The 19,315-nt window shown below is 52.6% G+C and overlaps 1 protein-coding gene across 2 annotated transcripts in view; it reads right to left on the bottom strand.

Moving 5' to 3' along the window:
- Positions 1-19,315, bottom strand: part of EGFLAM (EGF like, fibronectin type III and laminin G domains) — a 137,870-nt gene that overhangs the window by 70,314 nt on the left and 48,241 nt on the right. For both annotated transcript variants that reach the window (XM_045848236.1, XM_045848237.1), the window contains exons 2-6: positions 16,708-16,817; positions 15,659-15,742; positions 12,854-12,880; positions 8,315-8,432; positions 6,968-7,103 (exon numbers count right to left, since the gene is read on the bottom strand). In XM_045848236.1, the coding sequence (XP_045704192.1) occupies positions 6,968-7,103; positions 8,315-8,432; positions 12,854-12,880; positions 15,659-15,742; positions 16,708-16,817 (475 nt within the window). The remainder of the gene's footprint in view (positions 1-6,967; positions 7,104-8,314; positions 8,433-12,853; positions 12,881-15,658; positions 15,743-16,707; positions 16,818-19,315) is intronic.

Genomic DNA, 19,315 nt, shown 5'->3' with positions numbered 1-19,315 from the left:
GGACAGAGAGACATCACCTCCATGTGCAACGTGCTCGTAGAAGGTGCTCAACAGTGCACGCAGGAATGGACTCACCCACACAGCAGGTGTCCAGTAAAGGGTGGGTGAGTTGGACTGCAAGATCTTTAGGGTCTGACCTTGGGAATGACGAGATGCGCTAAAGCAGGGGGTGGCAGACTTCGGCCGGCTGTCGGTCTTCCTACAGAACTTTCGCTGGAATGCAACCACATTCACTTGTTTAAGCACCGTGGCTTGTGATTGCTTTCCTGCCCCGAGGGCAGAGCTCAGTAGCTGAGACAGGGACCACATCGCTGCTGGCAAAGCACAACACACTGATGCTGACCATCTGAGCCTGTGACAAAGAGCAGTGCGGCCCTGGCCCAAAGCAACCATCGTCAAACTCGGTTGTGCCACTGTGCTAGTCTGAGGAGGCCTGTGAACCTTCTCTCAGAACGGTACTTTTAAATACGTGAAATTACATGCACAGAATCACCAAGGAAACCAATTATGTTGAAGATAGTTATAAAAACAAAAACTTAGGATACACTACACTATACGTACCTCTTTACTAGTACATTAAATAACAATACCTAGCCATTGATTTCAGCCACAATCGGTTCACAGCAGCAATGAGCATAACCAGTGTTTAGAGACAGATGCAACAGCTGAAACGGGGTAAGAAAGCATCTGCGATTCTAATGGTGACAAAGTCACAGGAATCGTTAGGACCACTGCGGTTTGTTGCCTACGTCCATATTTGAAGAAAACACCCCGCTAATAATTTGTGCCCATCTGAAGTCCAAGGAGCCCCTGAATTCTGTCCACAGACCCCTTAAGGACACACGGACTGCGGGCTGGCACCCTGTCCTAGCAGAGACAGGGTCCCGGAGGCCACCCGGGGTAAAGGCACGCGGGTGAGAGAGAGAACCCTCCACACTCAGAGAAGCCTCCGGGTCTCAGTCAGGTTCACAGACCAGCGTCACTGGGATTGCTCTGCAGGAAACGAAGGGCGGAGGGAAGTCTGAAACCACTGAGTAGTCCTCGTCCGACAAAATGTGCTATTTGACCTTCAGCTTCCGGCCTTCCTTCTTTAGTTACAAATCGGTTCAACCCGACCGAACGGCACGCAGATGGACAGACAGGATGGAGGAACAACCTCGGCCGCACGTGATCCCGGGCGGAGCCTCAGAGAACCACACTTTCATTTACGGTGCAAACGGCTCCCACGGCCGTTACACAAGAACTCAATTTATGCCGACTGCCATCCGTCTGACTGGGGGTTACGTCAGAATCGCTGCTGGTAGGAGGGACCGCCGTGTCCAGGGATCCATTTGTAGAAGAGAGTCGGTCAGACTTCTGCAAGAGCATTTAGCATCGCCCTCCCACTGGAGCCTGATGGGTGAACTCGACAGCTCCCAGAATCGCTGGGGCTGGGCGCCAGCCTGGAGGGTGCTTCTGAGACTTTCAGTTTGGAAACTAGAGGTAAGAGGAAGGAATTCGCTGTGAAGCACCATTTGTTAGTATGAAATCTCAGCTGACCTCTGAGCAAGCCCATTCCCGCTGATTTCTGGGGCCGTGTCTGGCGGTCGGGGAGTCTCACACTGAAACAGCGTGACTTCCCCAACACTGGCTTACAAAGCAAGGGAGATTATTCCCCACCCCCCATGCTCTCCCAAGTGAACTAATCGTGAGAAAGTATTGAAATAGTTTAGGTTCTGTGGTTGTCGGGGCCGGAGGGCCGACACAGCGCCGTGTCACCGCTCAGCACTGCGGTCGTTGGCCCGGTGACTGCGGCACGTTCCAGCAGAACGCCACGGAAAAGGGTTGCCGGTTCTCTCCTGTCTACACGGAGCTGCACCACACAAGCTGGCATTCAGTAGGGAATGAACTCACAACGGGAACTTGCAAGTTAACCTGGTACATTTGAAGCTTGACCACTGACTGACGTTCTTTTCACGATGAGAAAGCAAAAGCAGTAAATGACATCGCATGGGGGTGGGGGGAGGTGGGCGTGCAGATGCGTGCTGGGTTGTGTCTGGCCTCGATGTCTGCCGCCGGTGAGGCAGGGTGTCGGCTTCCGCTGTGGCCTCCAGGATGAGTGGTGCAGGGTTCCCTGAACCCCCTGTGGCGAGCATGGCAATGCATTTCCATCTCCATGTGGCTCAGGGTAAGAGAAAGAACCCACAACGTAAACAAGGTCGCCCATGAGCCCCTCTTCTAAGTGCTGAACAGACATCTTTTCATCTCCCCATCCCTTCCGAGGGAGCTGCTGGCAGCACCCCGATTCTACAGCTGAGGGAAGTAAGGCTCGGAGAGGTCAAGGAGCTGGCACAGACTGGCACCACCCGGCCCGTGCTATGTTTGTGCCCTGCCAGGAGCCGCACCCCACCAAAGGGAGGCGGCCAGGCATTGCCGGCGCGGCATGGCGGGGAAGACAGACCTTGAACAAGTAACGAACTGCGAGTGTGATGAGAGGCGGCACTCAACGTTGTAGGTGTGCCTAATCTAGCCTGAAGAAGAAGCAGACGTTCAGGGAAGGCTTCCTGGAGGAAGTGATTATTAAGCAAGGGTCCTGAAGGATGAACACGAGTTAGGTAGCAGCATTGTCCTGGTAGAGAATAGCAGGCAGAAAGATTTCTAGCCAAGAAAGGACCTGGCTGTAGAGAAAAGCAGAAAAGACCTCTCACAAAATCCATAAATAGGAAGAACTTGCATTGATTAGGTGCTTACTCTGTGCCGGGCGCTGTTCTGTGCATTTCACGTGTATCAACAACTCATTTCATCTCCCAGCAACTCTACGAGGCAAGTCAATTGTTACCCCCATCTTCTGTCTGAGGCACAAACAAGGGGCGTAAATAACCCACCCACAAGCAAATGGTGCAAAAGTGGCGAGGGCAAGGGAGGGTTGGACCTGGGAGTCTAGCTCCAGAGCTTGTTTGCAAACCACCAGTCTACGCGGCCCCTCCTTCGTCATGAGAATAGAAAACCAGAGTCACCAGACTTCAGAGGCCAAACGGCCCCGCCTTATTTTACATGTAAGGACGCCGAGGATTGGGATCAGGCCCCCTGCCCCCGGGACCAGAGGCCAGCTCACATCTTGTCTTCTGATTCCACACGTGGGAAACTTACACCTGAGAGGTGAAACCCAGGAGAAGACTGTAAGACTCACTTCTGACTAAGAAACTTCGATTTTCTTAGGCTATGACCTTGACCATGAGTCAAATCACATCATCCCTTCAATCTACTGAAGGAACATCCAGAATCCATCCCAGCCTGCACTGTGAATCCCAGACCTGATCTTCATTCCAGTAACAGCCCAGTGACAGCCTTTGCGGGCTCACTTCCTGGGAGGAGACTGAGTTCACTTGTTACTCGTAGATGAATAGGGTGTATGATGGGATGGAAAGACAGACGACTTCACAAAAATGTCATTTACTGAGTAATTGTCAAAACCGACGCTAGTGGACATGACCTTGAGATTCTCGAGCGAAAGGCAGCTGAGAAGCAGCTCTGTGTGCAGATGAAATGTGTAGGTCTTATCATGGAAAGCATCCACAAGGGACGAGGGCATCATTTAGGGAGAAAAGTGTGAAAGGGAAAAGAAAGGAAACCTCACTCCTTCTCATTTATTACTACAACCGTCTCAGGTTGGCTTTTAGAGATCTACGTTTCCTGACCTGTGTCCCTAAAATACACCCAGAAATACTGTGAACTTGCACACGCACACCAGGAAGGCCAGCGGTAGACTTTTCATTGAAAACAGCCATTGAAAACTTCAATCTACCAACTCCCAGCCAAGATGGAGGTGTAGGTAGATATAATGTACCTCCTCACACAACCACAAGAAAGACAACGACAAATTTAAAAATAAAAAATAACCGGAACTCTCAGAAAAGCAAACTGTACGTAAGTCCAATAACCAGGGAGTTAAAGAAGAAACATTCATCCAGACTGATAGGATGGGGGGAGATAGGCAGCCGGGGTGGAGAGGAGGCAGGCAAGGTGGTGGCTGGTGGACTGGGGTGGGCAAGGCTGCAGCTGGCGGAGTGGGCGGTCCTACATTTGCGTATGGATAAACTGGGAGGAACAACTGGGGGCAGAGAATGACCACACAACCCTGGGTTCCAGTGTGGGGGAAATAGTCTCAAAATCTCTGACTGAAAACACCTGTGGGGATTGAGGCTGCAATAGAAACTCCCAGCCTCACAGGAGAGTTCGTTGGAAATACCCACAGGGTCCTAGAGTGTACACAAGCCCACCCACCCAGGAATCAGCACCATAAGGGCCCAATTTGCTTGTGAGGAGTGGGGGAAGTGACTGAGAACCAGCAGAGAGCAGAGCAAGAGGCACTGTTCCCTCTCTGACCCCTCCCCACATACAGTGCCACAATGCAGCCACCTGGGTTGCCCTGTCCTGGCGGATACCTATGGCTCCGCCCCTCACCGTGTAACAGGAATGCTGAGACAAAAAAAAAAAGCCAAAATGAAAGAACAGATCAAAGCTCCAAAAACAGAACTAAGCAACAAAGAGATAGCCAACCTATCAGATGCAGAGTTCAAAACACTGGTGATCAGGATGCTCACAGAATTGGCTGAGTATGGTTGCAAAACAGAGGAAAAAATGAAGGCTATGAAAAGTGAAATAAAGGAAAATATACAAGGAACCAACAGTGAAGGGAAGGAAACCGGGTATCAAATCAACGGTTTGGAGCAGAAGGAAGAAATAAACATTCAACCAGAACAGAATGAAGAAACAAGAATTCAAAAAAAGGAGGAAAGGCTTAGGAACCTCCAGGACAACTTTAAACGTTCCAACATCTGAATCATAGGGGTGCCAGAAGGAGAAGAGGAAGAGCAAGAAATTGAAAACTTATTTGGAAAACTAATGAAGGAGAACTTCCTCAATCTGGCAAAGGAAATAGACTTCCAGGAAGTCCAGGAAGCTCAGAGAGTCCCAAAGAAGTTGGACCCAAGGAAGCACACACCAAGGCACATCATAATTACATTACCCAAGATGAAAGATAAGGAGAGAATCTTAAAAGCAGCAAGAAAAAAGGAGACAGTTACCTACAAAGGAGTTCTCATTAACCTCTCAGCTGATTTCTCAAAAGAAACCTTCCAGGCAAGAAGGGGCTGGAAAGAAGTATTTAAAGCCATGAAAGGCAAGGACCTACATCTAAGATGGCTCTATCCAGCAAAGCTATCATTTAGAATGGAAGGGCAGATAAAGTGCTTCCCAGACAAGGTCAAGTTAAAGGAGTTCATCATCACCAAGCCCTTATGATATGAAATGTTAAAGGGTCTTGTCTAAGAAAAAGGTGATGATCAAAAATATGGGGGAAAAGGTACAGGGAAGAAGAAGCATAATTGGTAGGCATGAAATAGATGGGGAGAGGCCAATAATGGCATAGGAAACAGAGGACTCAAAGAACTTCTATGTACAACCCATGGATATGAACTAAGGGCGGGGAATGCTGGAGGGCTGGGGGTGCAGGGTAGAGGGGAGATAAAGGAGGAAAAGTTGGGAAAACCTCAATAGCATAATCAATAAAATATACTTAAAAAGAAAAACAGAAAAAAGAAAAAGATAAAAAAATATAAACAGTAAAATGACAATAAACTCACAACTATCAACAACTGAACCTAAATTAAAAAAAAAAAACACTAAGCAAACAAGTAGAACAGGAACAGAATCACAGAAATGGAGATCATGGGGAGGTTTATCAGTGAGGAGGGGACGGGGGAGAATGGGAAGAAAAGGTACAGGGAATAAGAAGCATAAATGGTAGGTACAAAATAGACAGGGGGAGGTTAAGAATAGTATAGGAAATGGAGAAGCCAAAGAACTTATATGTACGACCCATGGACACGAACTAAGGGTGGGAGGGATGCTCCTGGGAGGGGGGCAGTGCAGGGCAGAGGGGAATAAAAAGGAGAAAGAAAAGGGAAAACTGTAATAGCATGATCAATAAAATTTTTTTTTAAAGAAGAAAACTTTAAGCTACCCCCTTTAGCAGCTGACATCATGAAGCTCTGAGGCAATTTTAACAAATTGGGTCACCACTCCAGGTAAGTTCAAGGAAAACTGTTTTCCACCTTCAACTAACCTGACAGACAGCACAGGTGAGGGACGGCGCCCCACTTGGGACATCACGGGGGAGGAATGTTTTTCCAAGCCTTTGGCTTCCATTGCCACCATAGTATGTATTTTTTGCTTATGAGAAAGGCATTTACCCTGGGGAAATTCTTAGGCAGAAGGAGGAAAGTTTCTCAGATATTTATAGCTAAAATATTTCAAAGCATAGGTAGCTATATTTATGCTGGGCTCACATTTTGACAAACACTTAAGCATTGCTGCCCACAGAGAAATTCTCGGTGTCACTTTAGAAATGTTCTCTTTCACCACAAATGCCAGCTACTTCTGCTTTTAAAAAAGCAGGTAAAAATTTTGAAAACATTGCAAAATATGTTCCAGCCTGCATGCAGCCTTTTACTTAGAATTTGCCTCTTCAATTCTTTTCCAAACTGATTAAAAATTTAAAATCCACTGTTAGCGAGAAAGATAATGAACCACCACAGGCCAGCTTTGGGGGAGACAGAGGCTGGATGAGAAATAAAAGTTGACTGGACCATTCCCCCCTGCCTGGGGAGAGCCTCATAAACACGGGATGCCTACCTGCAAATAGGCAGTCAGGTCCCCACATCCTGGTCTAGTGTAATTTCTCAGGTCAGCCTTTCATTAGCCAGGTAAATATTTTCAAAGACTTTAAAGACTGTTTCCCAACAATGTCTCTGATCCCATTATCCTCATTTAATAAATAAGAGCAACGGATGTCCAAGCAGCGCCCAAGACCAAGAGCAAGGACCGGAACCTGCCCCGACCGGGAGATGACACTCCCTCTGACCTTCTGTCACCTTGGAGTACCCCAGGTCACTGCATTCGGCCTTTGGGTGGGACCCGCACGTACCTGATGAATTCCACAGAATAGTACTGAGTGGGGGAGCTTCCTTCACTCTCGCCCGGTTTCCAAGACAGGGCCACCTCGGACTCGGACACCACAGTGACCAGCGGCCGCTGGGGCGCTGTGGGAGGCAGGCAGGACTCTAGGCAAGACAGCAAACAGCTGTTGGCTGGGGACCTCTGCTGCTGGGGACGCTGAACATGTAACAAGACACGTGTGCTTCCCACCCATCTAAACCTCTCTGTTCAGGACCACCTCGGAATCCAAACCACACAAACAGAACGACAGCTACAACCGGATTCACCAGGTAAGAGGTGAGTCCTTCTTCCCGCAGCCCTGACGCTGGCCGGAGATTCAGCTAAACGCTCATCCGGACCATTGACCTTGGGACACTCCACGGTGAGCACCCTTGAACACCTCCAGTCACTCTTCCACCTCCTAACAGCCTTTCCTCTCGGTTTGCACGTTGGAATTGACATGTGCCTACAGGGGAGATAAATGCGGAGCCACTTTCCGTGCATGTGAGTGTGTGTGTGTGTGTGTGTCCTCCACGCCTGGTCATCAGAGTATATGCTGCCGCTAGGGCACGTGGGAAACGCCCTCCAGCGCAGAGAAGGAGGAGCTACCCATGATCCTCTAACCCCAAGGTATCCACTGCACTGTTTTCATTCCCAGACTTTCATATCCCTTGGCCATCATTGATACAATTGCTTCTTCCAGAAACCTTTTTTCTGCTTTCTTTTCCTAGCAAAACCCTATCGCAGTTTGAACATTTGGGCAAAAGATAGGATTCTTCCTGAAACCCTCCCTGAGCCTCAGGGGGGAGAAGTGCTCTCTCCCGAGTGCTCCGGAGTCTGGGGCGCGGATCTCAGGTACACGGGAGCTACTCACTTCCCACCTGCTTCTCCCTCCGCAGCGAAATCCTTGTGAGCAATGTCGCGTGATCAAAGCACCCGTGCCCCCCGCAGCCACCGCAGTGAGCCTTGGTTGGGTTCCCTTTGCCTATAAATCTCTCCTCCCAGTCCCCTTCCTCACCTTCTTCATTCCCACGCACCATCAGATCGCCACTTAGTAGGCACCTCAGGGAATTCCTCGCTCGCCCCAGTAGCGGGAGGTTCTTACAGCCCTGTAGGGAGCACCAATCCCAGCCTGCGGCTACACATTACCCAGGTGAAGTCTTGACCCACCCCCGATAAGTTCCAAGAGGGCAGGAGCTGTTCTGTTCACCACCGAATTCCCAGAGCCTAGTACCGTGCCTGGCACATAGTAGGTCCTCGCTGACATGTACTGAGTGAAAGAATGAATGAAGGACACATGTCACTTTCCTACTGTTGATGAAGCGAACCCATTTACCTTGGGGCAAGGTGGTAACATGCCGCAGAGAGCTGAGCCACCCTTTGCCCGCCGGGCCAGAAGCTGCCACACTCACTTCATACTCGGTGCCTGGTTCCAAATCTCCGATCACTTCCTCCTGTCAACGCCCAGAGAGGAAAGGTGTCAGCGGGCAAACCGGACAATTTCCACGAGGGCTGCATCCTGAGGTCCCTGTGAAATTGCACAGGACAAGAGGCTGTTTTGCCTCTCTGAGATGGGCCACATTTTCAAATTTGAGAAAAGGAAAACACCACGATATACTTCCCGAGGCTAGAGAATTAACCTTTACTGAACTCTACGCAATAAGTGTTTGAGTGTATACAGTGTGGAGAGGCTGGACAAAGGAATGATTGGTGTCCTGGGCGGGATGGAGCGAGATGGTGCGAGATTTCATCGTGCTACTCAGAACGGTGTGCCACTTAAAACTTGCATATTGTGCATTTTGGAGACTTTCCATTTAATACTTTCGACGGACTGTGGGGAATGAAACCGTGGAAAGTGAAACCTCGGATACGGGAGGACTCTGTGGTCTTCTGCGGGTCAGCTCATCCCGTGCTCCCTCTGCTTCCAGCACCCACCTTCGCTGGATGCCCCCACCCCAGATCTGCACCTCCAGCTCTGCCCTGCTCCCGACGTCCGGCCGTGGGTCTGTGACTGCCTCTAGAACATCTCTACCCGACAGCTACCCCGCGGCTCAGATTCGGCATAACCACAGCTCAGCTAACCCTTCCTCCGCCTCCCACTGAAAACAAAACTACACTTGGCTTCCCCTTCTGTCCTCTCCCTCGTTACCCAAACCGGAAACTCTTGACACCTTCCTCGCTGCTGGCCGCCCTCCCTCTCCACCACTGATGCTTCCCCACACAGTGACCGGTGCTCTCGTTTCGCTCGAATCTGGCGGTGTCACCGCGTCCTCGCAGATGCTCCAGCCCAAGTCCTGGTACCTTTGACAATGGGCTCCGACTCTCCCTGCCGCCAGTTACGCCTGCTCCTCCCTTGCAGACTCCGCCCCGCTGGAGTTGCCTTCCCGAACCCCAAATCCGACCATGTCCCCTCCCACCTTAAAGCCCCTCGGAAGAGCACATCCGTGTCCCCCTGTTTAATCCGTCCAGCACCACCTCCTGCCACCTCCCTCCCGCGCATTCCGTATTCCAGTCAGACACGAGAACTTGGCAGGGCTCAAATTTATGCCATTCCGTCCCGTGTCTCTGGGCCTTTGAACCTGCTGCTCCCTCCGCGCGAAGCACCCCCCTCCGCGGTCTCGCCGGGCGCACCCCGGCCCGCCCTTCATGACTCAGTGCAGCTGAGACGTTACCTCACTCCTTCGACCCCCAGCCTCCAGCCTGGGTTCCAGCTAGGCCCCCTCCTCTCTGCTTCCCGGTGTCCTTGGTGTACCTCAGTCTCAACAGCCCTCACCTGATGCTGTCATTGTCAGTGTGTTCTGTCACCTTTGTCTGTCACCTCTCCAGGGCAGGAAGCAAGTTCCTGTTCGTCCAGCATCCCAAGGCTTAGCATAGTATCATCAGACATGTAGCAAAGGCCTAAGCAATGCTTTCTGATGAACACGTATGTTAACTAGTGAGCGAACGGAGCAAAGGAATTAAACCTAGACGCCCCGTGTAAGTGCACGACCTCCTCCAGACCTAGCTCCTGCTGCCGGTCCCCCCACTCTGATGAACAGCAGCCGTACTGCTGCTGCAAGCGCTGGAGTCAGCGAGTAACGCCAGGGACGGGGCTGCCTCCTCTCACCCGCCTCCCTCCAGCCACCAGCACTCGCCTCTCGGACCTGCTCGCCTCTTCCGCTTCCTCTGAATCCTGGCCGCGGCCGTGCCTACCGCCACCTGGAGACCGTCTGTCTCCCATCCCGCCCTCCTGCTCCTGCTCTCTCCTACACACAGCTCCACGAGGATCCTTGGCTGAACATACGGATCTGCTTCCACAGCCCCGCCTGCTCGAATTCTCTGCATCTGGGCACCCTGGTTCCACCATCTGGCCCTTGGTCGGATGTCAAGCTGGGCTCAGAGGCTGGACGTAGCAGGTGGACGCCAGACTCGGTTCTCACTGGTCCCCCAGCTGCAGGCCTAGCTTGTCCCACGGAAGCAGAGGTGTAGTGTCAGACCACACGCTGTTCTCACAGGCTTCTGCTTTAGGGTCCTTTTCCCAGTGAATTCGTTGTGTGAAGTGTGGAGGTAGTGCTGCAGTCTCACGGGTCATTGTTGTAGACATTAGCCGTAGACACTAGCTGTGTTGTAGATACGGGCCAATACCCAATACGGCTACCGCTAGTCACCATGTGCGGTTTCTCCGCTCCAGGAACACCACAGCCTGGCTGAGTCCTTCCTTCCGTCCTGCGAGGTGGGGGTCACTCTCATGGTCATTTATAGAAGATCAAAGGGATCCCCGAAAAGGGAACTATGTCCTCGAGGACATATATTTATGGAGTGACAAGGTGAGCATTTCAAGACTCCAAGGCTACCATCCTTATCGTAAGCACCGAAGGCCAGGTGCTTATTATTTTATCTATAAACACAGAAGTTTGTGTACCAGAAACTTAGAAGTTATCACTGCACGTCAGCACTTAAGTACCGGACCCCGGTCTCAGACCTCACCGTCACTCCCTCCCGTGCTGCATCCTGTCCTTCTGCCGGGAACCCGGCCGCAGGCTCCCAACAACGATGCTGCAATGACGTCGTCTTGCTCTCTAGCGGGACTTGGGGCCACTACACTGGGAGGGGCTCCGTTGGCAGGGCTGAGCAGAGGCCCGGAGGGACAGCCCTGGGGGAGGGGCCAGAAGACCAGGCTCCTACAACGGCAGCTCGTAACCTTGGACTCAACTCTCCGAGTCAGGGCTGGTTCTCAGCTGGGGATATCCAGCATCGTCAGATGGAAGGCACCAGAGAAAGAAAAGAGCCCTCCCTTCCAAACGAGCCTCTCCCAAGGGTGCGGAGGAAGGCTGTGCAGGCCGGAGTGCAGGGCGGGGCCGGAGGGACTTCCACTCCCTGGGTGGCCACAGACCGTTAGAGGGCACCTCCCAGGGTTTCTCTGGGGGGGAGGCGGCGGTGGCTCTGGGCCAGGACAAACCTTTCTCGAGTGGGCCTGTCCTGTTTACGGCAAGACAGTCAGCATCGCTGAAGCCTGTCCAGTCAGATGCCCACACGCATCTCCACGCGCCCCACGGGGGATGGAGGAACCCCGGGCTGGGAAACATGACCATCAAGCCTTTCGCTTTACAGTCAAAGGGATGTCCGGAGGGGTTCCGTGACCTTGCCCCAACTGACCCTTGCTCTGGTGACAGGGCTAGGTGCGGCCTCAGGATCCCTGGCTCCGCTGTCTCTCTCTGACCTCGGGGAACACCCGCACAGAGTCACTGTCGGGGCAACAAGAGCAGAGGCACCCGGGCAGGGTGGCAGTGCGCTCCCCGGGCGGGCAAGACAATCTACCGAGAGGAAACAGGGGAACTTCCTGTTTGTTTATTCTCCTCCTTCCAAGTCCTGTGGGACTCATACAGCATATAATGTATTAGTAGAGTAGCATATGTGTATAATTAATAAGTCCATAATATACATATATTGGTATATGTTCCAATATTTATTAACTGATGATATATGTGATCAAAAAGTGTGGAGACCACCAGGTTGAACATCATTTTCTATCTCTCTCTCTAAGAAATGACCAGCTTGCCCTGATGTGTTTTCCTGCTTATGTTTCCAGGATGAAACTGTAGGTTGCTCTTCTAAGAAAAGGTGTCCAACGCTAATCAAGTCAGAAGTCTCTATACAGGCGGATGATGAAAGAATGCCTCAGAATTCCTCAGCCAGGTAATTTGAGCCATTCCATTATTTGTCAACCCAATCTTTTGCTCGGCATTTGACCCAAGAAGGCAAGCCCCCAGCTTTAGGGGGCCGCTCCTGCCCTGCTGAGGCCCGGAACAGCCAGAGGAGGAAACCGCCCCCACAGTGGTGCTCACTGGTTTGAATGTTTCCTTTCTGTTGCAGTCTTTTCTACCTAGTTTTGGAACAGAGCTAAAATCACTTCAACCTTTAAAAGTGATCCCCTCAACCTCACTCCGCTGTGTGAAGTGAAGCAGTGTGTACCAAGGTGCCTCCTTCCTGCCCTGGCCGGGCGGCTCAGACGGTTGGAGCGTCGTCCCACAAACTGGAAGGTCGCAGGTTTGATCCCTGGTCGGGGCACATACGCAGGTTTCAGGATCAATACCCAGTCAGGGTGTGAGTGGGAGGCAAGCGATCGATGTTTCTCTCTCACGTTGATGTCTGTCTCTCTGTCTAACTCTCTCTGTCTCTCTGTCTCTCTCTAAAAACCAACAAACAGCCTCGGGTGAAGATTAAAAAAAAAACAAAAGGTGGCTTCTTCCCAAATGACTAACAATGCACCTGGGATACTGTGCCTTCATCAGTAGGAAGGAGATGTGTAAAAGTAACATTTTGATCAAAAGAGACCCCCTGGTTCCTGGGTTAGGGCAAAAGTTTAACTTCCCAAAAGTTCCGAAAGGATACTTACAAAAATCACCTGAGGACCGGACTGCCCCTGCAAAGGAGAAAACAAGCCAGCGTGAAGAGGAAAGGAGAACTTCCAGGAGTGAAGTGCACCCACCTGGGGCACCTCCACCCCACCCCGCCCAGGGCCACCCAGCCTCCCTTCGCAACAGGGACTCTGCGGACCCCTCGCCCGGCCCTTCCTCCGCGCGGGGATGCTCTGAGGGCTCCGTGACCGTGACCTCGTCTAATGCCCTAACGTAACAGGGTGCTCCAGGGTGACGTGATGCAGGGCAGCGGTCCCCACACTGCCTCTGTTCACGCCACCTTCAGTGCCTCAGGCGGATTGTTACAGCAGCTCTGGTCCAAAAGAAATGCCCAGCAGCATCCTTGTCTGGTAGTTACACCCAATCGATGGTCGTACCAGCTCACAAAGGAGCAGGAGCTGTTTCCTTTGAACACCCAAGTGCAAACATTCCACCGTGCCCCAGGGATTGGCTGCAGGGCCCTGGGGCGCCCTGGCCCGCAGTTTGCAACCGGAGACCCACTATCTGCAGATAGGGACGATTTGACTCCCTGTGGCGTTGATGAGGGAACAGAGACCAGCGAGGTTACCCAGCTGGTTGGTGGGCTGTCATGCGAGCCATCCGAATCCAGAGCCCCTCTGCCCTCTTCCCGGCTCACAGCCTTTATAGGTCACTCCGTCCTCTCGCCAGCCCTGTGTTCTGCACGTGCCCCACCCCCAGCCAAACACGCGGCAGCGGGCATGTACCCACACACGCACACTCCTTCCTTTTGACCTGAATGGCCCTCCCTCTTTCGCCTTCCGAGAACCAGCCCAGCTTCAATTCTCAGCCCCAAATGTCACCACCTCTCGACCACCTGCTCCTACACGCATCATCTCGGCCTCTTCAAAACCCCAGCCTGCCTGTTCAGTGCCTATTCATGACATCTGACCTCACTGACCACTCTCTAACCACTCTGTAACCACTCAGCCAGTGTGACTGCAGTTTTCCCAACAAGCCCGAAAGCTGTCCAGGAACAGGGGCCTCTGCTTGTCTGGTGAGAACAGCAGCCACCGCGGAAGGTGCGGGAAACCCGCAAGGCGGGCAAACGCTGGGACCGCACAGCACCCTCTAACGCCTGGCTGCGGTCAGCAGAGAGGACACACATTCCCTCAAGGGCAATGACCGTCAGGAACGGTGACGGACATCTACGCAGCTGCTTGCACATTTTACCGAGGGCATCTACAGGCACAGTCTTAGCTGGCACTCGCCACAGGGTAATCGTCACACCCCTTCCACGGGCGAAAGCTGAGGTTCAGGCAGGATAAGGGACTTCGGACAGAGTCACCGACCTGTAGGTATAGGAAGGGGGTCCGGAAACCCGGTGCCTGTCCCCTCCTGGTCCTCTCTCTGTTTTGCGTTGGCACTGCGGTGGCCGTCCCGCTAAGGCCATGTCCTCCGAAGTGCACATTCAGGGTCCACACGTCCAGCCCAGGTTCACATGGCAGGGCAGGATCTTGGCCTCAGAGGCACTCCCCTGACTCCAGAACACCCGTCACCAGCCCTGTGCCCTCCCCGCCTGCACTGCTGCAGCCACACTCACCGCAGGACGGCAGGCAAGTGGCCGGGGACACTGCTAAGACAGTGCCGGCCCCCTGATGGGCCCCCTGGCTTGTTGAAACGTCCAGTGCCGCCGAGGGGAGGCTGACCCTCAATGGACGGTCCTCCAGATAAGGCCAACCCAACACCCCCCGTTAGGGCAGAGTCAGCCGCAGAGCTCAGGGCCTCGGGCCTCGTCAGCTGAGGCAGATGAGGGGAGGTCGGGGCAGAAGCCTGGGATCAGAAGCGTATCAGGCGAAGTCCGAGCAAGCTGAAAATGCTCTCCTTCTGGAGTCGTGGGGCCTCTGGTAGGCGTAGCCGGAGCACGGCTCAGGAGCCCTGGGTTACCGTCGACGCTGCAGCTGGCTAACGTGTGATTTGGGTACAGTCGTGTCAGCTCTGGGAGTCTCAGCGTCCTTGCCAGTCGCTCAAATGAGGCCGCGTGAGGGATGGAGCCTGGCAGGTGACCGGTGCTCAGGAAGGGACGGCGACTTATCACCTGAGCAAACCGGCTTCCACGCGCAGCGCCCGGAAGGCACACACCCCACGGGAGTTCCCAGCATGACCGAGCGCTGCCCTTAGAGCAGCATTCTGGGCACAGACGCCAGCTCCTCACAGAGAGGCGGCCTGTGGGCCAGTTGTAGAACGGAGAAGGGGAAGGGGAGCGAGAGAGGATGGAACATGCCTAAGGCAGAAAAAGTCACCCAGCGGGACCGTGACAGGAGACAGAAGAAACGGATGAAGAAAAGCCAGCAACGACCGGGCAGTGGAAGGACGGGGTGTCCAGCTCCAGCAGAAAGATAAATAACGTGGACCCTCTGAATGTACACTTCAGATGACATCATTGTCTCCTGCGTTGTGTCTCCGGGCAGGGCTGAGGGCACAGATGTGTCATGTTTGTGGATAAAGCTTCACTGAGATTTCAAAACACTTGGACTCGAACTTTTTGAAAAAAAAAAAGGGGGAAACAGCTGGAAGGGGCTTTTCCCTGCATGATAAGCTGGAAGCTGGAGTCCAGGATTCCAGCGCTGGCGCCAGAACTTTCTTCCTGTGGCTGCCTTCCCGGAGGTGTAGACGTGCGTGGGCGTGAAAGGCAGCCACACACTCCCAAGGACCACACCACACACTCGCTGTTATTGGTGCATACGTAGACACACACACACCCCAAAGTAGAAACACTCCCGAATGTCACTGGAAGGGCAGATGCTTGGCACGCAGGTACTCACGTGGGTGGCGATGTCCTGGCTGAGCTGCACGTGGTGGTGCCGCTCCTGTGGCGGTTTATCCGCGCCGACCGCATTGTAAAAGACCTAGGAAAGCCGCAGACACACGGGTGAGGGGGGCGGGACTTCTGCAGCGCACCGAGCCCGCGCGCTCGACGCACTGGCACCGCAGTGGGCCCCGAGGTGCCCGACCTCCCCTCACGCACTCTGCTCAGCAGCCAACATCAGACAGCTAACTGGCTGGCCAGGCCACCCGCCCGGAACCGCGCAGAGCCAGGCGGGGCCTCCTGCCGGTGAGCTGGGCTGGGGAGGGCTGGACCCTGTTTCTGTTGTTTTTCTGAAAACCACGCCTGTCAAGTAACCTTCCGTTTTCCCACGTTTGGATACGTGAATCAGGAAACACATTTCTCTACTTTAAGAAGAGAGCAGGACAAAGGGCATTGACAAGTGGCCACCCTCCCTCAGTGAGAGGATGACAGGTGGGCGCGGGGGTCTGGAATGTCACTGCGGTGGGGCGTGGGGCATCGTCCCATCTGAAGTGGGCAGCCAGTGCTCCCAATCACCCCCGAGATCTGAGATCTCCAAATATTTATTCGAACTCTTCTGACTCCTAAAAAATTGGTTCCTTTCAAAGACACTGTTCAAAGAAAAGATTCTGGTGAACTGCAGTCAGTGTGGTGGGTGACCTCCGATGGGTAGCTCCTCCACCTGGCCAGTCCGCCTCTTCCCTTTAAGTCAGATTCTGCTTTATTTTGTACGTATCAGCAACATTCCACAGGCACTATCTATCTCCCGGGTGTCTGCTCTCGTCTAAATTTGACTGCGGACAACAGGACACAGGAATCATGTCCTCTCTGAATGGAGGAAGGTTGGGCAGACCCTAACTGACTTTCAGGGCCCTTACAAATGCCCTGGGAAGGGGGAGGCCTCCTCTGGTTTCAGGAGGGAGCACGGGGCAGGGATCCACACGGCAAGGCTGACGGAGGAGCGCACAGGTAGTGTGACCCAATGCTCCCAGTGCTGCGGGGCCCCCCCAGGGCCCAGGTACTCACGGTATACCCAGCGACGGGGCGCCTAGGATGCCTGGGCGTTTTCCATTGGATGCTGAAAGCCGTGCAGTTCAGTGCGTCCAGCGCGACGTGCAGAGGAGGCCCCGCCTTGCCTGTTTCGTTTTCGCGCAAACAAAAGAGATGGCGTGAGCAGGGCCGTGCGTCCCACCGGGGGCGCACTTACTTACACGGGGCACACGAGAGGGTGTCTGCAGACGGAGCGCTGGCAGTGCGGCCCGCGTCTCTCCCGCGAGACTTCGCCCGAGCTCCGCTGTCCCCTCCCCCAAGCTGGCGGCGCTAGGCAAGTCAGCCCAGCTATGCTCCCCCATCCCCCTGTCCTTTCGGCAACTTAGGGACCAGCAGAGGGAAACTGGGGTACCACAGATCGGACACTTCTGACGTGACTCTAGGAGCTTGTATGTATTAAAGCAGATAAATTCATTTTTTTTTAACTCAGTAACACATGATGTTTTATATACATGTCTCTCTATGGCCAGTACGTTCCCATGGCAGAGCGTTCCAGAATGTGGTTAAGTGTGAGGCTGGGGGTGGAGCATTTCCAACGTTTTACTGTACACTTACCGTAAATAATCTTACACTTACACACGATAAATGTTATGTCCATAAAAACAATATATCCAAATTGCCAACATTTAGAAAAGACAAAAATAATAATCTCACCATTTGGAAGTCTTGTCAATATTTTAGTAGAGTATACCTCCTTTTAGTCAATTTTATTCAAGTGTTTCAATGCAATTTTTCAAATATTTATGTGTGCACATATATTTTTACTCTGCTGATTGTTGTGATTGTTGTGTTGTGTCTGCTGATTGTTATATATGTACTAAATATATAATATGTATTTATAGTTTTAAACTCTGGATTCCCTAGGACAGTCCTGATTCTAAACTATGTCCCATGACCTTGTCCCCTTGGATTCTCTGTCATGGTGGAAGTTCGAGGTCATCGCCACCAGGCCTCACAGGACATGGAGGCCAAGAGAATGGCCCGGGCCAGGTCTTACGATGTCTAGGGCCCTGGCTTCATGTCTCCAGGAAAATTCTGAACTAGACCCAGTGGGGAAGACCAGTGCTCCTAGCAAGCAACTTTTATATAGACTTGCTCAGACACCCTGCATACCAATTGGAAGATGTTTTCTTCTTCCTCAAAAAACTTGACATTTATATGATGCTGTTATTATTATTATTATTATTATTATTATTATTATTATTATTTTAGGACCATTTTAGAATGAGTAAAATTAGGGAAATATTTGCAAACCATATACCTGATAAGGGGTCAATGTTCAAAATGCAAAAGGGACTCACACAGCTCAACAGCAAAATACAACCAATCCCATTTAAAAATGGACAAAGGATCTGAATAGGCCTTTTCCACAGAAGACATGCAAATAGCCAAGAGGCACATCCAAGGTGTTCAACATCCTGAACCACCAAGAAAATGTAGGTCAAAACCACGGTGAGGCATCTCCTCGCACCGGCAGAGTGGCGATTACCAGACGGACACGAGATGACCAAAGCGGACAAGGGTGTGGGGAACAGAGAGTCCTCGGGCCCCGACATGAGGTCCTGTGGGTGGGACAGAGGGCGGAGACCGTGGGAAACACGGCAGGGGTGCCCTTCCTCTCGCCCGGCCTCAGCGTCCGCGTTCTTGGAGGCTCCGCCCAGGCCCCTCTGCTCAGCCCCACCGTGCCCTCCCCCTGGGCGCCCTCACCCCTGCCAGCCGCAGCCCCTGGCGAGTGTGCCGGTGGCTCCCCACTCTATTTCCCCGGCCCGACCTCTTTCAGAGGGCAAGCCTGCGTGCATACCCAACTGCCAAGTGACCCAGATGCCACCAGGCCTCTAAAAGTCAACGTGTCGAAACTGAATTCATTACCTTTCCCTTCAACCTGAGCCCCTCCGGTCATCCCCGTCCTGGCAAACAGCATCGCTGTCCACCGTGACTTCCCAAAACCTGGCAGTCACCCTCGGCGTCAAATAGGTCACACGGCATCCATCCTTTCCTTTTCACGGGGGCCTCAGACTCCTCTTCAACCCAGTGCCTGGTGCAGCACTGCCATTGTTCGGAGCTATGCATGCAGCGGAACCTATCTGCCATTGGCCAAGACTTCCCCACTGGTTTCTCGAACCTTTCTGGATCCTAAGAGATACAGTTCCTTCCCATAGCTTCCACAGCCTGCAAGACCCCCCTCCCTCTGGAGAACGTGGGTTAGTAAACCACATGAAACCTTTTTTCTGCAAAGCAGTTGAATGCAACATGAAGGCTGTTGGGGCCATGGGGCTGGTGGCTCTAAAACTTGTGAGTAGAATTTATCTGAAGAAACCCAAAACACCAATTTGAAAGACGATGGGCACCCCCCTATGTGCACTGCAGCGTTATTTGCAACAGCCAAATCTGGAAGCAGCCCGAGTGTCCATCAAGTAGATGAGTGAATAAAAAATGCTCTGGTACATTTACACGAGGGAATATTGCTCAGCTGTAAAAATGTAGGAAATCTTACCCTTTGTGACAGCATGGGTGGACCTGGAGAACATTACGCTAAGTGAAATAAGCCAGTCAGAGAAAGACAAGTACCATATGGTCTCACTCA

This window comes from Phyllostomus hastatus, unplaced genomic scaffold (assembly GCF_019186645.2).
Source record: "Phyllostomus hastatus isolate PE091 unplaced genomic scaffold, TTU_PhHast_1.1 phas_contig_58, whole genome shotgun sequence".
Lineage (NCBI taxonomy): Eukaryota > Metazoa > Chordata > Mammalia > Chiroptera > Phyllostomidae > Phyllostomus > Phyllostomus hastatus.
Note: the sequence above shows the minus strand (reverse complement) of the source record. Positions and strands in the feature narration are given on the sequence as shown.